The sequence below is a fragment of the Squalius cephalus genome (assembly GCF_949319135.1).
Source record: "Squalius cephalus genome assembly, chromosome: 5".
Taxonomy (NCBI): Eukaryota; Metazoa; Chordata; class Actinopteri; order Cypriniformes; family Leuciscidae; genus Squalius; species Squalius cephalus.
The window spans coordinates 44638341-44659250 of NC_137126.1; the positions used below are offsets into that span (position 1 = coordinate 44638341).

The window sequence follows — 20910 nt, forward strand, 5'->3', positions numbered from 1 at the left end:
ATGGTTTTGAAATTTTAGTTCAATAGCCTGGTTATAGTGTTTAAGCAATCGAGAAAAACTGTAATATGAGATTGCTTTCCTCTGACTTAAATATTTTTTTATGATTCTTTAATTTCTATATAAAAAAAAAAAAAAAAACTGTAAGGTTTTGAAGACATATTTGTCGTTGAAATTTTTTTATGTAATATTATATTTCTAAGAGATATTTCTGTTCCATTATTGTGCATATACTGTGTATGGATGTAGGCGTTTTTGTAACTGTTTCCCGTGTTGATAAAATGTAAAAAATAATAATAATAATTTGGAATAATATAATGTTTTTTTGTTTGTTTGTTTTTTTAGTTTATTTTCGTTTTCTGTTTATTTTATTGCTTGTTTTGTTGTATATAAATGAATAGTAGTAATTCTTTTATTCAGACAGTCCATGTGACCTGAAGCCCCGTCCCCTGTGTGCTCACGTGATCTCGTGCGCCTGGTAACAGCGAAAGCGTCGCTCACGCCATGGAGATTGAGAAGCTGAACTCGAGGAGCCGCGGAAGATTTACTGCCGAAACGGATCACGATGCGCGATAAATCCTTCGTTCACGTAATTTCAAATATCTCCGACATCACACACACACACGCACATGCGAGGCATTCACAATAACACCGGCACACTGATTGGGAAACCCGGATAATCGTCTTACGGCACGGGACGGTAAGTTTAGTTTTGTCCTCGCGAACTTCACTGAATTTAAATCGCGTCTCCGTGTGTCTAATGTAGTTTCATAGTAGATGCATGGGTTAAAAGGCAGCGATCTTGCATGTATGTCATGCAGTGCTTGCTGGTTTGCCTTCAAATGAGCAATGCATTGTGCACTGGCACCTATATATAGATAGATATACCTATATGTAAATATCTGCATATTGCTGTTTCATTTCATATGAAGGTTTATTGCAGAAGATGTCTACTGGGGATATTGGTTTGTCCAAATATTGCCATATTGCATCTTTCTTGTTACCTAATGCGATGAGGAACTAATGCACTTAATAGGATTCAGGTCGCCCTCCCTGTCTTCCTGTAGCTCTCACATGCAAGCTGTGCCCATACATAACTGAGTCCAATACATAACTGATTACCAGCTTATGCTAGAGACAACATCAGCATCTGTTCTTGGCAGCTAATAGCTCCCTTGTGAGGTTGCCAGGGACTGATGTCTTCATCAACATGTAAAAAACTGCAATTCTCTCAGATCCCCAAAGAGTCTGTAGATGGCTTGCGACGTGGGGAGATGAGAGAGTCCTCCTGATATCAGGCGATCGGACACCCATACAAACATGGGGAAACTACAGAGCAAGTTCCGGCGGCGCTCAGACCTTTACAAGTGAGATATGACGAGCAATAATGATTTGACGGATGCTTGTGATGAGTTTGTGGTCATTGAGGCTCTGTTGTTGTTATCACCTTGACAGGGTCAAAGAGGGGGAGACTGCACTTGTCCCACAGGTAGTGCAGTACGAACCCGCTCACACAGATGCCATCAACTGTGTCGTCAGCCTGACCTCTGACCTCTGCGCGTCAGGGGGGCATGACCAGGTGAGCTGGAGAAGCGTTGAATAGGAGGGAGGTTTTGAGAGTAACGAGTGTAGCGGTGTTGGACGTCAAAGGTGAAGTTATTGAATCAGCACCCATTGGAAATGCAAAAACAATTGACCTTTCACTGCTTTGCTTTGTTGGTTTTACTGTTGCTGACTGATAGTAAAGCGGTTACAACTGAATGAAATGAATTTCAAAGCATTTTATCTTTTGTTTTTCTTTAAAGGACCTGCTAAATTACACCGTAGTGTTATAAAACTCTGCGGCAAAGTGAACCATTAGTGTAGTCTGTGTTATTGAAAATTAATCTATTAAAAAAAAAATGTATTTGTACAAAGTATTTGTTAGCTTAAATAAAATATTAGATGACAATTTACTAAGTTGAAGTACTTAAATAAAAATTATAATTGAAGAGAATAATTTAAATATTTACAAAAGTGCATAGTGAAATGACTAAAACTTACACTGAAAATGAATGAATTAATACTAAAATAACACTGGTGTAAATGAACTAACCCTTACTAATGTACTGTAAACTCTTTAGTTACTATCAAAACATAAATTAAATGACGTAAAAAATGTTAAGTTCTCAATGTATGTTTGTAAAGCATCATTAGTGGTGCTTTATTGCTCATAGTAACTTGAACAAACCTTTAAATCTTGATTATTACAGCTCTGTGGAATACGTGATTCTGATTGGTCAAAGGCAGCATGCATGGTCTGTGGTCAGATATATTTGTATATTGACATTGTGACTGTCATCATAACTATTTTTGACTGTTGTTCCTGACGTTTAAGTTTCCTACAGTGTGCTATAGCGTCATGTCTCCCGTGACTCACATTCTTTGTTCTCACATAATAAAAGAATGTGTCAAATCAATCTTTCATTGAAATACACTACTATTAAAAAGGGTGGGTTGGGTTCAGTAAGATTTTCTTTTCTTTGAAAGAAATTAATACTTTTATTCAGCAAGGACACATTAAATTGATCAAAAGTGACAGGAAAGGCATTTATAATGTTACAATAGATTTCTGTTTTTAAAATGCTGTTCTTTTGAACTTTCTATTCATCAAAGAATCATAAAAAATTGCTACTGTATCCACACAGAAAAAAAAATGAAGCAGCACCACTGTTTTAAACATTGATAATAATCAGAAATGTTTATCGAGAAGCAAATCATCATATTAGAAGGATTTCTGAAGGATCATGTGACACTGAAGACTGGAGTAAAGATGCTGAAAATTCAGCTTTACATCACAGGAATAAATTAGGCCTACATTTTAAAACATATAAAATTTTCAAAATTTACACCTCTTTGGGTTGATACATGATCTGTCTTAGTACCTAGCAACCACCTGGAACACCATAGCAACATGCCTAAACCAATTTTGAACATCATAGCAACGTCAGACAACATTAAGCATGTAAAAATTTAAAAATCTAGCTACATTTTAGATCAGGTTGGTGCCACTAGGAATTACATGCTCCACATTTAAGGCTTTACACAAACTGGCAATAATCGTCATAATATCTTGTTCAAAGTTTGATTGAAATATGCATATTAATATGATTTGTGTTGTTGTTTTTTGGTCAGGCTGTTGTTGTCTATGACTGGAAGGCTGGAAAACTGTGTAAATCATTCCCGGGCCATAGCAGAGAGATTACAAAGGTAATAAAACTACAGTAAATCTTTCTAATTAGATTCAGCGAGCAATGCCGGGTCCTGCTTTTGCTGGTTTTGGAACCATTTTCAATGGTGGAATAAAAATAAACAAAACAGATTTTGTTTAAAGGTACACTATGTAACTTTTGGCCCTCTAGTGGTTAAAAAAGAAAACCGCATGCTTTTGGCAGAAGAACTTCAGTCTGTTTTGGTCATACTGCTCATAAAACATTCAGAGATTTAACCAGTTTAGATGGAAATGATCTCAAGCTGACTAGCAGAAGACATTACTGTATCTTTACCCGTTAATAGACACGTTACTTTCTTGAGAATAAATTCCAGCACAGCGTTACAACAACCATAATGAAATTAAAGGGATAGTTCACTTTGAAATTAAATTTTGGTATGTTTTAGCTTACCTCAAGGGCATCCAAGATGTAGGTGTCTTTGTTTCCGCAGTAGTTTCAATTTTGATATTTTTAGGTCAAACCGTTCTTGTCTGTCAGTCATATAATGCAGGTCTATGGTCACTATCTGAAAGAGCATGTACAGAGAAGTCCAAGTTAAACAATTCCCCATCGTAAGTACACATTGATGGCCTAGGACACGAAACGAGCGGTTTGTGTGAGAAAACGAACAGTATTTATATCGTTTTTACCTCTTGTATAAAACCACGTCCAAGTGATCTGAGGGCGCGCGCGCTTCCTGGTGTGTGACGTGTGCGCGCTGCCCAAGCACCGGAAAGCGGCGGAATTAAATGAGGGTTTTTTTTCCTGTCATGGGGGGGAAATGGACATTTTTCCGCAGCGCCGGATGAAATTCTATGAAGCCTCTCTACGGGTAAATAAGGGGAATTTATGTTGGTTGATAGGGTAAAGAAGTATAGGAAAGTGTCAATGGTCCATTTCTGAGATAGGTGGCGGTAATACACATATTTGTTTGCGATCCGCCGTAAAAAAAAAAACAAGAAGAAGAAAGCGCCGGAAGCGCGCGCGCCCTCAGATCACTTGGACGTGGTTGTGTACAAGAGGTAAAAACGATATAAATACGGTTCGTTTTCTCACACAAACCGCTCGTTTCGTGTCTTAGGCCATCAATGTGTACTTACAATGGGGAATTGTTTAATTTGGACTCTGTGCATGCTCTTTCAGATAGTGACCATAGACCTGCATTATATGACTGACAGACAAGAACGGTTTGACCTAAAAATATCAAAATTGAAACTACTGCGGAAACAAAGACACCTACATCTTGGATGCCCTTGAGGTAAGCTAAAACATACCAAAATTTAATTTCAAAGTGAACTATCCCTTTAACCTTCACAATAGATAGGCTAATGCTTTACAATACACTCTGTTAGAGAGCTACATATGGCCATTTATCTGTAAATACCTTACCTGTTGAGTAATAAAAATGGCATCTCGGAAAAGCCAAGCCAATGTTGGTTCTTGTTTTATTACGAGCTCTGTCATGTTCTCTTTTTGCCAGCAGACTCTCCTCTGTTCTGCACTTTTCGGCAACCTTTTTTGTGTGTTGTGAAAACGAACTTATGCCACTACCACACCATACACACGTCAAAGAAGGAGTAACTTTTCTTTATTTACAGATATGACGAGACACACATGAGTGACGTACGTACGCAATTTCCCACAAAAACCATCCGACAGGTCTAAAATAAACACTTATAATTGGCTTACCAAAGTGAATAATGGTAAGACAAAAACACATTTTGGAAGAAGGATTGATGATGTATTGACTCATTATGTTTTATTAAATAATAATGTATGATTTAAATTTTGTTAATTTTGAACAAAAAAAGTTACATAGTGTACCTTTTATATATTTTGCACCTTTATATATTTTGCACACATAGAGATGAAGCAATGAATAAGTGTGTTTTTGTATATATTAACAGTATACATCTCTCTGTTTTCCTTTAGTTGTGTTGTCTCAAAGGAAGTTCCTTAATCTTCAGTGCGTCCCGGGATAAGATGGTGCTGATGTGGGATTTGGGTCGAGATACAGAACCCATCCAGGAGTTTTGTGGCCATGAACTCGTAGTTAACGGTGTAGCGGTCAGCCCAGGTGAACAAATGCTCAAATGATAACACGCAACGTTCACAAATTAAACACGATCCTGCAATGTGTTTTTTTTTTTGTCTTGTAGATGGCACAAAGCTGTGCACGGGCTCTCGTGATAACTCCATGTGCCTCTGGGACATTGAGTCGGGAGAATGTCTGCAGAGAAACACCATCTCGCGCAACTTGGTTAGAAAAGCCAGTCTTCAAAAATTGACTAATATTTATTTTTTAAATATTCATGTGCATGTATTATATATTAGTTATACTATGGGGCTGTTGAATGCTTAATTCTGATTGGTTGAAGAACGTTCTAAGGTGTGCAGTTATTTTCTAGTAAATGCACAGCTAAAGTAGTTCCAGGCAGGTTTGATCACATAACAGTTCCATATCACTTCGCCAAATGATTTCAGCATTTTAAAAGGTCCTTTTATAAAAGCAAATTAATCAAAACCCACAATGACCACTGACCAAGCAAATAAATATAACAAACAATAGGATATAAAAATGACAAATTATTTCTCATGTTTTTTTCAACAGAATTATGTTTCATTATCTATGGACACGCTCTCTTTCTCCCGCTTTCTCCAATGCAAATGCACACATTCAGCACAGACGGAAACATTCAGGCGCACAAAAACTTGTTGTTAGCGCTGCCCTGCAACTTAATCAGTAAAATAGTTCAGCATCTGCAAAACTACATGAGATTTCTCAGTAGCAAGGTACTGTAGTAACGTCGCTGTTTTTGAAGCAGTTAAACTTACAGCTTCGCTATTAGTAGAGACGCTGCTGCCGAACACCATTGAAAGACACATAGATGCAGGTAATTCATCTATCAAACTCTCTCCAATAACTGCATTAGTCTGCATATCAATGCCTCAAGCCTCTGTTACTAGCTCTACAATTACATTTTGGTATTAGCAACGGCAGTTTGGGATGAGATGTGTAAGAAATTAGTCCTGCACACAAGAGCATTTTTAGGACAAAACCCTGTCAAATGTCTTGAATTAAAACTTCTGAACAAGTCTTGAGACATGGTAACCACTTCGCGAACGCATTACCACATGTGCATTGTTTGTCTAATAATTGTTAGCCACTGAAAATGAATGTGTGTTACACTCTGTTCAGGTGACACATGTGTGCTGGGTACCAGGAAGCACATCTATTGTCCAAACCTCAGAAGACAAAACTATCAGGTCAGAAGATCGTGATATGTCATATGATCCATTACAACGGTGTACAGTCATTGTTTGCAGAGAGGTTTTTCTCTGGAAATATTTACAAAAACAAATAACAAGCTGTAACAACTATATAATCACAAAGCTCTAAATATAAAGCTGGACGTATAGTATATCAGTAACACTTTACAAAAAGTTTCCTTTGGTTAACACAAAATTATCTAATAATGAGCAATTAATTTGCTATAGCATTTTTTTAATCTTTAGTTAATGTTAATTATTAAAATTGAACTGATCATTACAAAAATACATCTGTTCATTTACAATAAGGTTCCATTAGTTAACTTTAGGTAATGCATTAACTACAATTAACTAACAATGAGTAATTTATTAGAGACGGTATTTTTAATCTTTGTTAATTAGTAAAATACAAATGTTCATCGTTAGTTCATGTCCGTTAAATATCAACAGATACAACTTTTGATTTGACATGAATCATGTATTAGCAAATGTTGAAATTAACATTAACTAATATTAATAAATGCATAAGAATTATTTTATTATACTCATGTAAAGTGATATATAGTTATTATATAGCAAATCTCAACAGCTTGATTTATTGTATCATCGCAAAATGTAAACTATATTGGGTAACACATTATTTCAATGATCCACTTTAGACATTCTTCTAACTATAAGTAACTTTTTTCAACTATATATCAACTGACTCTTGTTAGAGTATTAGTAGACTGTCTGCTTTATATCTGCTAACTTTATTTTAATGCTCCCTTAACAGACTATAAATAACTTTGCAACTACATGTCAACTTATCCTTCTAATCCTAACTCTAACCTAACAGTCTACTTATACTCTAATGAGAGTTAGTTGACATGAAGTCGCAAAGTTACTTATAGTTAGTAGAATGTCTAAAGTGGACCATTAAAATAAAGTGTAACCATATATTGTTGCACAGCTCAAATCTCATAAATACGACTGTAATTACAAACATCATGATTTTGATGTAAAGCTTCTTTGAAAAAATGTGTGTGTGAAAATATATGCTATATAACTAAAATGTGTGTTGATGTGTGTTGTCCGTCTCAGGGTGTGGGATAGTCGTACCTGGCACGTGACTAACACGTTTCCAGCAAAGCAGTACATTCAGACACACTGTGACATCAGCTCCAACTGTTACCACCTGCTGTCGTCCAGCAACGGTTTCGGTGGGCAGGGTTGCGAGGCCACGGTGAGTGTGTGTGTGGATACTGCCAGGGCACAGCTGTACGTGTTCTTAAGTTTATCTGTTTTTGTGTTTATGCTTGTGTGTAGCTGTGGGACCTCAGACAGCCCGGCTGTAAGGTGGCCGAATACAGAGGACACCTGCAGACCACAGCGTGCTGCGTGTTTGTGCCTCCCCGTCCCGGGTGTCCTGCCCTCGTGGCGTCCTCATCGTATGACAGCTCAGTCAAAATATGGGATCAGAACACTGCAGGTAACACACACACACACATGCACTGTTCTGTTTTTTAAACAAACAAGAGGATTAGCCAGTGGGTTAAGCCAGCTTCCTGTTTTTGGAAGTCAAGTCAAAAAACTGTCCAAGATGTTTAGGTAGATGAAAAAGAAACTGTAAGAGGACTCAAACTCAGCTGGGGAAGCCCATCACCTTTGGCTGGCATATATTTAAATTAATATAAATATTTTATAAAATGCCACATATTAATTAACTTAGTAATCAAAATAAAAATGATTTAGTATACATAATGCATTGATGTTCCCTGGTAATTCTATTCTATTTGTAAATGTACACGTCATGTACATACAAATTAGTCTTTTTTTGTTTTTATATATACTAGTGCAAAAAATGCCCGTGCAAAATCAGTTTTTGTGTGTGTTTTTAGTAATTGTTGGTTTGGTGTGTTTGAGTGCTCATTGTTACAATTACACAGCAAAAGTTCAGTGACATTTTTTTTTGTGCATGGTAGAAAGCACACAGTGAACTCCGAGAAAACGCTATGCTTGAGCAAACAGTTTGTGTATAGGCCACTACAAATGATGCCCGTGAAAGAGACTGTGAACGCATTGAATAGGATATGTTTAGTTGGTGAATAGCATAGGCTACTTACAGTAGCGATAACGTTAAGCGCACCAGAATGAAATATAATATTCAGAAGTAAACAGCATAGCTGACTTACAGATTCAGTAAACATCCACAAATGAATAAGCGTGTCGATTCAGGGAGCAGTGCAAAGTGCCCGTGCAAAATCAGTTTTTGTGTGTGTTTAGTAATTGTTGGTTTCTTGGTAAAGAAAACACAATTTTACTCCAATTAATCAAAATGGATTTATCACGTTTTGGAACCAAACTATAATATTCAGAAGTAAACAGTGTAGCTGACAGATTGTCAGAATGTTTATTTTTAAACCACAACCTTCTTGGGGCTTCTTTGACCGAAACAACTCTCTAATGTCAGAATGTTTATTTTTAAACCACAACCTTATAAAAATGATATATTTAACGATATCTTTAGCATTTCTCATCCAAACAACGTCAAACTTGGCACTGCACTTACTCGTGACCGTAGCGAGACACCTGTCAAGTTTGAAATCCATCGGACTAACGGTTCGAGAGATATGTGGTTAACAGACACACAGACAGACAGACAGACACACACACACACACACACACAGACAGACAGACGTTTCTGTAATTTATAGAGAGAGATATATATATATATATATATATATATATATATATATACACACACACACATTTGTTTATCTAATTCACATATATCGTTATTTTTTTTATTTTACTATTTGTGTACTGTTATTGTCTCTGTGTACAGGAAGCTTCTTCTGTCACCAAAACAAGCATTCTTGGCAATAAAGTTCTTTCTAAGTATAAAGTCTTAGAATAATTAAATTTATATATTTTTTAAGAAACAGAAAGGATGCATTAAATTGATCAAAAGTTACAGTAAAGATATTTCAAATATGTTATCTATTTCAAAATAAATGCTGTTTTGAACTTTTTGAATTTCAGGTTTTTCATGACTTGTGGAATTTAAATGCAAATGGTTCCCTGTTTCCCAAATATATATATATTTTTAAACAACACTAGCTATTTTTCCATCCATAGTTGCGAATTTAACTTATGAACAGAATTGGAACTTGCGAATAAAGCAGCGTTTCCATCCCATGTGTTCAAGAGAACAAAATCAGCACTTTCCGGGAAACTGGTGCAAAATATCTGTAATAAAATGTGAGTTGCTGCAATCGGGGAAACCACTGTGGCTCTTTTTTTGCGTCTCACAGAGAGCACATATGAAACGAAATTTGTGAAATCGGTCCACTGGTTAGTCCGCTGTCTTTTGTTGAGCTTCGAGGGATTTCAGTAAATGTGTTCTTATTCTTATAAAATAAAACATTTATCCGCCTCACTTGAGTGCATACGTTTTTTTTACGTACATTTTTAGAGTTTATGCGCATCTTTGCATTGCCATTTTTTTATATATATCCCAAATGTGCGCAAAAATAGGTGGTTGGTAACATAGCCACTGTCAAAGGCAACAGTAAACACATTACATTTAGCGTATTCATGCTTTTTTCGACAACAAATATTTTTTCCTAAAAATGTCTGGTGGAATAATCACAAAAAACTGAGTCAGATCCACATGGTTTGATTCTTGTCTCCTCAGCATGTTTGTACACATTAACGCTGGACGGTTCAGGGCCGTTGGTGTCTCTGGCTCCGTGTGACTCCAGCAGTCTCCTGTGTGCCAGTTTTAACACAGGACTGCACCAGCTGCATCTGGATCAGGCAACAGTGCCCAGCCTCGCTGAAGTGGCTCGCTTCTGACTTCCATCTGGACCTCCTGGAAGATAAAACCAACAACTTTAATAACTGGAACTCCTGGAAATCAAAATGTACACTGCGTTGACAAAAGTATGTGGACACCCTATTCTAAACAGCTTGGACATTTCAGCCACATCTGTTACTAACAGGAGCATAAAATCAAGCATGAATCCATGCAATCTGCTCGTGTCTAAATGGGAGCAAATCCCTGCATCCATGCTCCAACATTGTCCGCATGTTTTTGGCCATGTAGTGTATGATCACTTGACTGCATGAGCCATTAAAGGATATAAAAAAGTAATCAACTTCCCTAAAGGAAAGAGACTGGGTCGCTGTAAAACACCCTACCGGCAGGGATGATTTACCGTATGGGAATTTTTCTCCATTTCCAAATACAACTATGAGATAAGATAGGTGCTGTTTTGTCTGTTTGGTGTGTGTGTGTGTGTGTGTGTGTGAGTGATTGTGTAAACATATATAGGCAATGAAATGCCACTCCACTTCTGCTTGGTTGCTGAATATGCTTGAATATGTTATTGGAGTCCTGGGGTGTAAATTACCGGAGTAATTGTACTTCATTAAATGCTAAAGTATTATTTAGAGTTTGGCTTATATCACAATCGCAAACCATCTTGGTAGCACTTTATTTTACAGTCCTGTTGCCTATTACTGTTCTATACTTATTAATTACAATAACTGGGTAATAACTGGGCACTAATCCTGAACTTACCCCGAAACCTAACCTTAACCCATGTAGTTAGCTTATATTACCCAGTACTTTCTTAGGTAAGTACACTGTAAGTACACATACTGTGCAACCACGATCTTATATAGACGCTGGGCCAGACCCTGAGTACAATTTCTCTGTACTTTTACACCCCTGATGGAGAACTTTTATTTGCACTAGGTAATGGCTCAAAATGGTTCACTGCTAAAGTCATGCATAGAAGGATCTAAAATCTCATGCTCTCTCTCTCTTTCTCATACACACATATTCACAGTTACATATACACAGACTCAGGGTTTGGCATGAGCCAGAAACTGAATCATTTTTCACAGAGAAGCTACTAGAGTTTACAGACACACACATTTACTGTAAACATTTCTGTAAACATTCAGCTCTTGTATTTCCTGAAGCCGGTTATGAGATGATGTGACCATTTAGAGAATTAAATACAAAAACGGCAGATCTCAATATTCTTCCAGAGACAAGTGGCCAGACAATGGAGAATGTGAAGTCAATGAAAATCAGTGATGCAATTTTTTTTTTTTTGTTGTTGTTGTTGTTGTTGTTGTTGTTGTTTTTAATATTTCTCCTTTAATATTACTACTATACTTCTAGAATAAAAATAATATTGCAGCTTCTTCCAGCGAATACTGTCTTGCCAACACCGGCAGTGTTGATTCCATCTGGATTTAAAAAATGTCCTTGTTTTGAAGGTTTTTTTTTACAAACATGTCAACCAAAGAGTTTTTGATTTATGTATTCTTTTATTTCTACATAATGCACAGTGGTCCCAGAGTATTTTTACACTTAAATCACACTTAAAACTGCCTGAATGTCATTGCCTTAGTTGCAAAATATCAAATAAATGTTGCTGCACTCTTAAAAATAAAGGTTCTTTATTGGCAAATATGGTTCCATAAAGAACCTTTGACATCCATGAAAATTGCAAAAAAGGTTATTTTTATCAGAACAATTTTCAGATTTTTCAAATGAAAATATGGTTTGTATATCTTTTATTGTAAAAAAAAAAAAAAAGATTCTGTGGTGAAGTAAATACTACAGAAAAAAACAAATGTTATAAGTTAATATGCGTGAATAAGTTAGTTCAGGCAAGAATTTACCCCCAAAAAATTTAAATTTTATATTAGTTCTCAATTTATGCTTATATTATTATATTATAAAACTAAGTGAAACCTACTCAACTTTCTGACATGAATAATAATGTTGCATTTTTCTCTGTTTTCCAGCTGTATTTACACTGTTTTATCGTTGCTTTTGTTAGGCAACTTGCTGTTTTGTGACATCTGAAGTTAATTTTCCACTCAATCATATATTCATACTCAAAAATTATCCAACGAATGTTACCGTTATTGTGTTGCGATCTCTGTGTTCGGGTGGGTACCACATTACTTCTAATCTGTAGATATGTTGTCATATCTACTGTATTGTTTACTTTGATGTTCTAAGTAAATAATACACTTCAAAAGCATGTCTTAATTCAGTGTGATAATGCTTGAATAAAATGCACTAAACTTCAACAAAGTAGAAATTACTCAATTAAAACAAAATGTAACTGGCCAAGTTAAAGTAACTTATTTTCTTTGTTGATTTTACTTAACTTAGTTAAGTACAGTAGATTTTTCTTAATTCCATATGTGAAATTTACTTAAAAGATATCCGTGCAAAATCTTAAATGAAGTAAATTTTACTCATTGTTTTCTCAGTGCTAAAAGGTTCTTTGAGGAACCCAGAATGGTTCTTCTATGGCATTGCTGTGAAAACCCTTTATTTTTAAGAGTAGCGCTTTTCTCAAAACAAACTGCATTTCTGAGGCTTTTTTAGCTGGTATTTTATTTAGTTTTTATCTCATTTTAAGTAGTGTAAAATAACAGGTTGTAGCTCATCACATTATCGTTTGTTGTCTGATGAAATTTCAAGACATTCATGCATTTTAAAGTGTCCAAATACTTTTTTCAACCACTATATAACGGCAGATGAGCAAACAGCGGAAAGGACTGTCCATACTGTGTCATGTTGTTTTAATGACACAGAAGGATGTGAAGGTTACACTGATGTGTTTATTTGACTATTATGTAAATTCTGTGGTGTCGAGATATCAATTTGAAGGAAATGTTAATGTATTTGCACATTATGTGATAAATTATTTCAGTTCAATGAGAAGAGTCCTTTTTTTGGCTCTTTGTTTGCATACAGACACAACAGGACATGGAATACGTGTAGCTTGATCTTTGCTGTTGATAAAATATGTAATACGAACATTTTTCATTTTTCATTTACAAAACCATATCAAAAGATAGTACCATGATATTTATTAACAGCTCATAATATATTTTATTTGATCATAATTAGTCGGTTATATACAACCCCAAATCCAGAAACGTTGGGACATTTGGTAAAATGCAATAAAATTTAAGAACATGTGATTTGTTAATTCTCTTTCAACTTAATTTAACTGACAACATTACAAAGAAAAGATTTCCAATGGTTTCACTGAACAACTTAATTGTGTTTTGTAAAAGTAAACACATTTTGATTTTGATGGCTGCTTCACACTCTAAAGAGGTTCGGACAGAGGCAAAATAAAAGTGAAAAGCTTATAGAATATCCAAGTTAAACTCTTGTGAAACAGTCCACAATAAGTAGGTGAATTGGTAATAGGGGATGGTATTGTGATTGAGAGTAAAGGAGCTACTCGCGGCGTACTCTGTACTCTATTCATGCTACTGTACTGCCAAAAAATGTATGCACCTATTGATGGAAAAACATCACAACATTTATTTCCATCAAGAGGTGCATCCGTTTTTGCTCAAGATCTTATATTGACAATGCAAGAGTCCAGCACTCTGTAAAGTCTCCTCCAGCACATCCCAATACACTTTCAATGAATTTAAGCTTTGGACTCCCACCCATTCTTTCACAATGTGAGCCTGGTGAATATTTACATTGTCATCCTGGAAAATGGCCATGATGTGTTCTCATACATGGTTGTATTAGTAATGAAAAGCTACACACTCCATCAATTAGTGTTAGAAGAACTCTTTCCAAACATATCACATGCTTGAAACATAATAATCACTGCAATAATGATCCAATCATAGACTCCTTTGCCTATTTAAATCCAAACAGTGACTTTTTTTTTTTTTTTTTTTTGCTGGGCAGTGCATTTATACTTTTATAAACACTTTTATTATGAATTATTATTTTAAAATACTAACATGCTACTACCACTGTACTTTTAAACATGTACCAACATGTTCTTTTGAAAAACCATTGTCACCAGTCATACTGTCACAGTCCTTTTTTTTTTTTTTTTTTTTTTTTAAAGGTAATTTAAAAAATATGCTCTTCCGTGAAGTAAAGATGGAAGGCTTTTCTTCACTTCATTCTTCAGATCAGGTATGTATTCTCTAATCCCTCTTTGTTTCTGTCTTTCAGGTCATGGTTGTAGAGTTTACTCTGACGGCTGTATTTGACTACTGACTGTGTATTTCCTCCTGCTGCTGCTCCAGTATTCAAATGCTGCCATTCTTTACAGCACAGTGGTAGAGAGAGACTAAGAAAGAGAGCTGAGCGAGAAGACAAAAAGTGGTAGTGACTCTTGGTGTTTTGTTTTTCTATGTAAAACATGTCAGGAGAACTGTGGTAGATGTCCAAAGAGAGAAAGAGAGACACCGACACATCTCATTCTCTCTGAAAGGCAACAAAGACACAAAGTACAGCCTCGACATCCAGAACAAGACAAAAAAAAGAAGAGACATCTTTCCAGAAGATGAGTGAGTAGTTGTGAATCTACATTTCGTGTAATATATTTGTGTTTTTGGTTTCACTTTATTTTGATGGTCGCTTCAGCACTTTCTGTTGACTATAAGTGATGTTGCACCTACATGTTTACTAACTCTCATTAGAGCGTTTGTAGAGTATTAGTTGGGTTAGGGTTAGAATAAGTTGACATGTACTTGCAAAGTTACTTATTGTCAGTAGAATGTCTGTTGGAGGACCATCAAAATAAAGTGACATTCAGATATTAAGCAGACAGTCTACTAATACTCTAATGAGAGTCAGTTGACATGTAGTTGCAAAGTTACTTCTACAGAGTGTTCTAAAGGGACCATCAAAATAAAGTGTTTCATTGTATTTTTTATGTCTACTGTCTTTATACCAAGTAGAACTGGTGATATTAACACATAAGAGTGGCTCTAACGTTTTCCTCGACTTGATAATAGTCAAGCAAAATATATGGCTCAAAGCCAGTAGTTTATTAATCAACCATTGAAATGCAAAAACACCGGAGTTGTTGGGGTTAAAACTTTTTGACGGTCATGCCGTCAAACTTGTAGACCAACAAGGACGTTTGAGTCATCAAGTCATCTTCATTTATACAGCGCTTTTAACAATGTAGATTGTTTCAAAGCAGCTTTACAGAGATAAACGTATAATTTAAGGCAACAGAGATTGTTTTGGCTTCACAGCGGCTCTTTAATAAAGTTATTTTCCAGTTAAAGTCAGTTTTGATTGATTCGCTTCCGTCGCAACGATCATTTGTTATTAAATTAGGGGCCGCTAAGACGACACCATTCTCTCTACACAGACTTTAAACGCGAACCTGTGATAAACGCTGATGGCGGTCACATGCGCATTAAGAATTGGTTCTATAGTTATGTTATGCATCTTATGCCTTCAGTCATAACTTTCAGGTATGTTATCTGAAATCAGATATTCAACATTTGATGATTGAAGATGTAGATAATGGAAACTGTCTTACCCCTGGTTTCAAGGCTTAAGCCTAGTCTCAGACTAAAATGCATGTTTGAGCACGAAATGTGTCAGTGCCATTGTTTTGTCTGAAGTACCAAATAACACCAGTGATGTTTTTTTAAGGCCCGTTTATAAAAGCTTCTTAAATGCCCTATTTGAATTAAGGCCTAATCCTGGATTAATCTAAGCCTTGTCTATGGAACCAGGCCTAAGTCTATTTGTCCAGTCTATGTGCACGCCAAACTAAGGCAATAGATTATCTGCTTTTTATTTGCATTTTACACTATGCAGCAATCCTCTCAAATCCATTAGAAACCCACTCAATTATATATGTCTGTAGAGTAAGACACAAATTGTAGGTAAACGCTGAAACATTCAGCTACATTTAAACGCACCATATTTGACTATACTGGCATCATAAATGTAAACTATATGATCAGTTGAGGCTAAGTGGACCTCTAATGAAGTAACCCAATCCTTTCTATCTGCATTATGGGTGTCAGTAATGGGACACCCTTCTGCCGCTTTGCATATTTTGAGCCGTTCTTTGATGGAGACCTATAATCATTTCCAAGGCAAATCTGTTATTGAGAACAGGTCAGCGTGGGTAGAACAACAAACAAGTCTGTCAACCAATCGTACTACGTTCTCAAATCTGCACCTTGGTCAACCAGTACATGTTATTTCCACTGGTTGAGTATGAAAGCCGTGCTAGCCCGGCCTAAAAAGCCTGGTGTGGAATACACTGACATACAAAACACATGATGACCATATGCAGGGCTCATAAATCTCAAAGATGTCATTTTATTTGATTATTTTAACATTTACATTTATGCATTTAGCAGATGTTTTTATCTAAAGCAACTTACAGCAGAGGAACATAAGCAATTCACAACAGATTGTATTTGTATTTTTTATTTTGCAGACGCTTTTATCCAAAGCAACTTCAAACAGAAGAACATAAGTAATAATGTGTCAAAGAGCCAACAATATTCATTGTGTACAATGCCACTATTTTTTTTATTTTTTTTTATTAATTAATGAATTTTCTTTAGCAGACACTTTTTCCGAAGCAACTTCCAATAGAAGGCATATGTCAGAGTATATGTCAACAGTATTCATAGTGTACTTTTACAGACGTTTTTATCCAAAGCATCTTCCAATAGAAGGCCATAAGCGATGTGTCAAAGTCGACAATATTCATAGTGTACAATGGGAGTTTTATTTATGTTTTTATTATTATTTTACATTTATGCATTCGACAGGCGCTTTAATGCAAAGGATATATTTCCGTTGTGTATATGCCAGTTTTTTTTTTTGCAGGAGCTTTTATCCAAAGCAACTTCAATAGAAGAACATAAGCAAGACAATAGTCAAATAGGAGACAATATGCATAGTGTACAATGCCAGTTTTTTTTTTACATTCATGCATTTGCCTGGCGCTTTTATCCAAAGTCACTGACAAAAGAGGAACATAAGCAATTAGTCACAGAGCCAACAATATTCATAGTGTATAATGCCAGTTTTTTTTTTGTTTTCTTCTATGGGTGGTGGTAGAAAATACAAGAGAAATCCATGAAACAAAACTTTTCTTGTTCTCCTCCAGACTTGAACCTTGAAGATGCCCTTTGACTTCCCTCTCTCTCACCTCCCCCCTCTGTCATGGAGCCTGACCCGAACGACCTCCGTGACCCCTACAAACCAGACGCGGATGAGGGCGAGCTGCCCGATCTGGAGTGCGCCATCTGTTTCTGCCAGTTCAACAACGTCTTCAACACCCCTAAGGTACTGGAATGCAAGCACACCTTCTGCCTGGAGTGCCTAGCGCGGATGAACGTGAAGTCCGCCCAACCCAACACCATCCAGTGCCCGCTGTGCCGTGCCTACACCCCATTACCAGACTTGGGTCTTCCCAAGCTTGCGAATGACTCCACGGTGCTGTCCTACCTCCCGGCTGCCATGCAGCACGTCTACAGCATCCGTTTTAATCGCAACAAAGGCAAACTGCAGGTGAAGAGAGTGCCCAGCTCTGCCCCGGTTCTAACACACACCATCAGCCAGAGTCTGGACGTCGTGAACCCAGCAGGAGAGGAGCGCGCCTCGGCCAGAGAGAGGTCTGTGCTGATCACCATACTGCGCTCGCCACTGTGCAAAGCTTTTCTCATGAGTGCGGTGGCCATAATGATGGTCATTATCATCATTGCGATCGTCATCTTCAAAATTGGTTCAACATGACGAGCATATTTTTGAATGTTTCCATATGCAAATCAAACTGTCCCTCTCATCATGGAAGTCTACTGCTATATTTGACAGCTGAGAAGGACAGTGGATGTGAAAAAAGTACTGTGAAGCTACCATGGTATTTAGATGGTAGGCCCTACTACCATGGTACATGTGCAAAACACTATGGCACCTTGTGTCTTTTTATTCATGTCCCTTAAAAATACTGTGGTAGACTACTTTACAGTATACCATATGATACTTTTTGTAGGTTTTTTTTTGTGTGTGTGTGCAAAAAAAATGTTTAAGGCACTCATAACTGCACCTTACAAAATATCATATGGGAGGGTCATGCACACTGATAATGGTAATGACTATGGTACTACATGGTTTTTGATAATGTATGGTTTAAATACATATTATATTTTAAAATGTATGTTATATTATAACTGTTTTTTTTTTTATTCACATTAATTTCTCTCTCTCCCGCTATTTGCACTACCATTTGGTTAAAAAAAAAAAAAACAGTAATACTGTTAAATATTATGACAATTTATAATAACTGTTTTCTATTTTAATATATTTTAAAATGTAATTTATTCCTGTGATCAAAGCTGAATTTTCAGCATCATTACTCCAGTCTTCAGTGTCACATGATCCTTCAGAAATCATTCTAATATGCGGATTTGATGCTCAAAAAACATTCATTATTATTATCAATCTTGAAAACAGTTGTGTAAAAAAATTTTTATTTCAGGATTCTTTGATGAATAGAAAATTCAAAAGAACAGCATTTATTTGAAACAGAATCTTTTGTAACATTATAAATGCTGTAAATTTTGATCAATTGAATTCATCCTTGATGAATAAAAGTATTGATTTCTTCCAAAAAATAAAATAAAAACTCTCACTGACCCCAAACTTTTGAATGGTAGTGTTTAATGTTACAAAAGCTTTCGATTTCAGATAAATGCTGTTCTTCTGAACTTTATATTCATCAAAGAATCCTGAAATAAAAATGTGAATAACGGTTTTCAACACTAATAATAATGAATGTTTTTTGAGCATCAAATCATCATATTAGAATGATTTCTGAAGGATCATGTGACACTGAAGACTGGAGTAATGATGCTGAAAATTCAGCTTTGATCACAGGAAAAATTACACTTTACTATATAGCCTATTCACATAGAAAACACCTGTTTTAAATTGTAATCAATTTTTTTGTATCAAATAAATGCAGCCTTGGTGATCAGAAAAGACTGTGAAAAAACATTTGAAAAAACATTAAAAATCTTACTGATCCAAAACTTTTGACTGGTAGTGTAAGTTTTAAAACTATACTTTTTATCGGCAATCATCCCAGCTAACAAAAAAATATGTTCTAATAACGTTTTTCTAACGTTCCCATTAAGGAAGACGTTATTTCTGAATGTTCTCTGTATAGAGGTCTTTTCTTGCTTTATTGACTTTTTTTCTGCTCACTGAACTGAACTCCTTATGTATTGAATTAGATTTAGCTTTATTGCCATGATGAAAGACTTTGCATTGCCAAAGTATTGGTAACATTAAATTAAAGCCACACACATTTCCACACAATAAAAAAAGAAGAAGAAAAAAGAAAAGGCAAAAACTGTACACAATAGGTGAGTCCCAATTCGTAGCCTATACTTCTGCACCAATGACGTTTTGTTTTATAGTGTGAGTAGGGTTTTCACACTGAAAATCCCAAATAGAAAAAGTACATTTTAAAAATACCCAGATGACGCACTTGTTGGAAACTTCGTGGGCTGCGTTTAACTCCACTTGTAGACATAGGCTTACACTTGTGAACTTCCCTAAGCACTGACCCTCCAGGGAATGGGAATCCCCACCACCATTTTGAAGTTCATTCAACTTCGTCAAGTGGATGAGGCAAGTTTATTTGGACAGACCCTCGACTCCTCGATTATGACAGAGGGAGTGAGTCTACTCAACATGTAGCCTACACTTCAGGCAGATCCATAGACCACAATGCACCATGACAGATCATGCTTAATTTACCCACACCCCACACAACTCTAGTGAATGATATTGGAGTTATTTAACTAAATTTAATACTTGTGGCTACCTTAAGCTGACTGTTATAGTTTATTGTTTTGTTATTATTTTCATTTGTGTAGTTTTTTTTGTATATTTTCTCCAACAGCCCAAGCATACATACAGACCTATAGAATGCTGCGTAAAATAAATTTAATAAGGAAAAAACTGTAAATAATAAAGATCCATTGCAGATTCCAAGGGCTTAGTGCGTTCCATTTAAACATTTCAAGGGTTTCGCCACTAGTAGGCACTCGTGCAATGTAAGCAATGACATACATCTGAGTGAATGAGACACAGGGAAGTTAGCGAGGGGAGGGCATAAAAATTGGACTTAAGGAAAAAAAATATATATATTTGGTCTTAAGTCTTAAATCGCATACTCTCTTGAGTAGGTACTTATTTTGAATAAGTAATTACTTCACAACGGCTAAAAAAGTATGTTCTATATAGTATGAATGTGTGTAGAATGAATGTAATTTGGATGTACTACATCCGCCATGTTGTCATTGTCATGTGATCCCTCTCCCGTGGCCTCATGGGATACATGCTGGAAGTAGTAGGTCATCCGGATAGCTTGTGAATTCTGACATAGGCTACTTCTTTTGCCACATACTGTTTTTCACCTATATAGTAGGGAATTATGTGATTTCGGATGCAGCCATGCACTCAACTGTCGCCATTTTAATTACATGAGGGTGAGGAGCTATCAGACTCCAACGTTGAATGACAAAATAACCTTTGCTGCGCTGC

The 20910-nt window shown here is 36.1% G+C and overlaps 2 protein-coding genes across 3 annotated transcripts; both read left to right on the forward strand.

Annotated features, from left to right (window-relative positions):
• The first annotated feature begins 432 nt into the window (after window positions 1–432).
• On the forward strand, window positions 433–14866 carry wdr31 (WD repeat domain 31). Of its 2 annotated transcripts, XM_079872510.1 has the most exons (11): window positions 433–697; window positions 1233–1364; window positions 1453–1576; window positions 3172–3246; window positions 4847–4871; window positions 5181–5325; window positions 5408–5508; window positions 6448–6515; window positions 7602–7743; window positions 7827–7989; window positions 10198–14866. In XM_079872510.1, exons 3-11 carry the CDS (start codon window positions 1569–1571, stop codon window positions 10356–10358), a joined length of 888 nt encoding a protein of 295 aa, XP_079728636.1. In that variant the 5' UTR covers window positions 433–697; window positions 1233–1364; window positions 1453–1568; the 3' UTR covers window positions 10359–14866. The 2 variants fall into 2 exon arrangements, with proteins under 2 accessions (XP_079728636.1, XP_079728635.1); XM_079872509.1 differs by lacking the exon at window positions 4847–4871 and having other exon boundaries at window positions 10198–14865.
• Window positions 14625–19384, forward strand: LOC307159256 (RING finger protein 225). The gene is made up of 2 exons (XM_079872517.1): window positions 14625–14876; window positions 17465–19384. The coding sequence occupies exon 2, from the start codon at window positions 17521–17523 to the stop codon at window positions 18091–18093; it is 573 nt and encodes a 190-aa protein (XP_079728643.1). The 5' UTR covers window positions 14625–14876; window positions 17465–17520; the 3' UTR covers window positions 18094–19384.
• Window positions 19385–20910: the final 1526 nt, after the last annotated feature.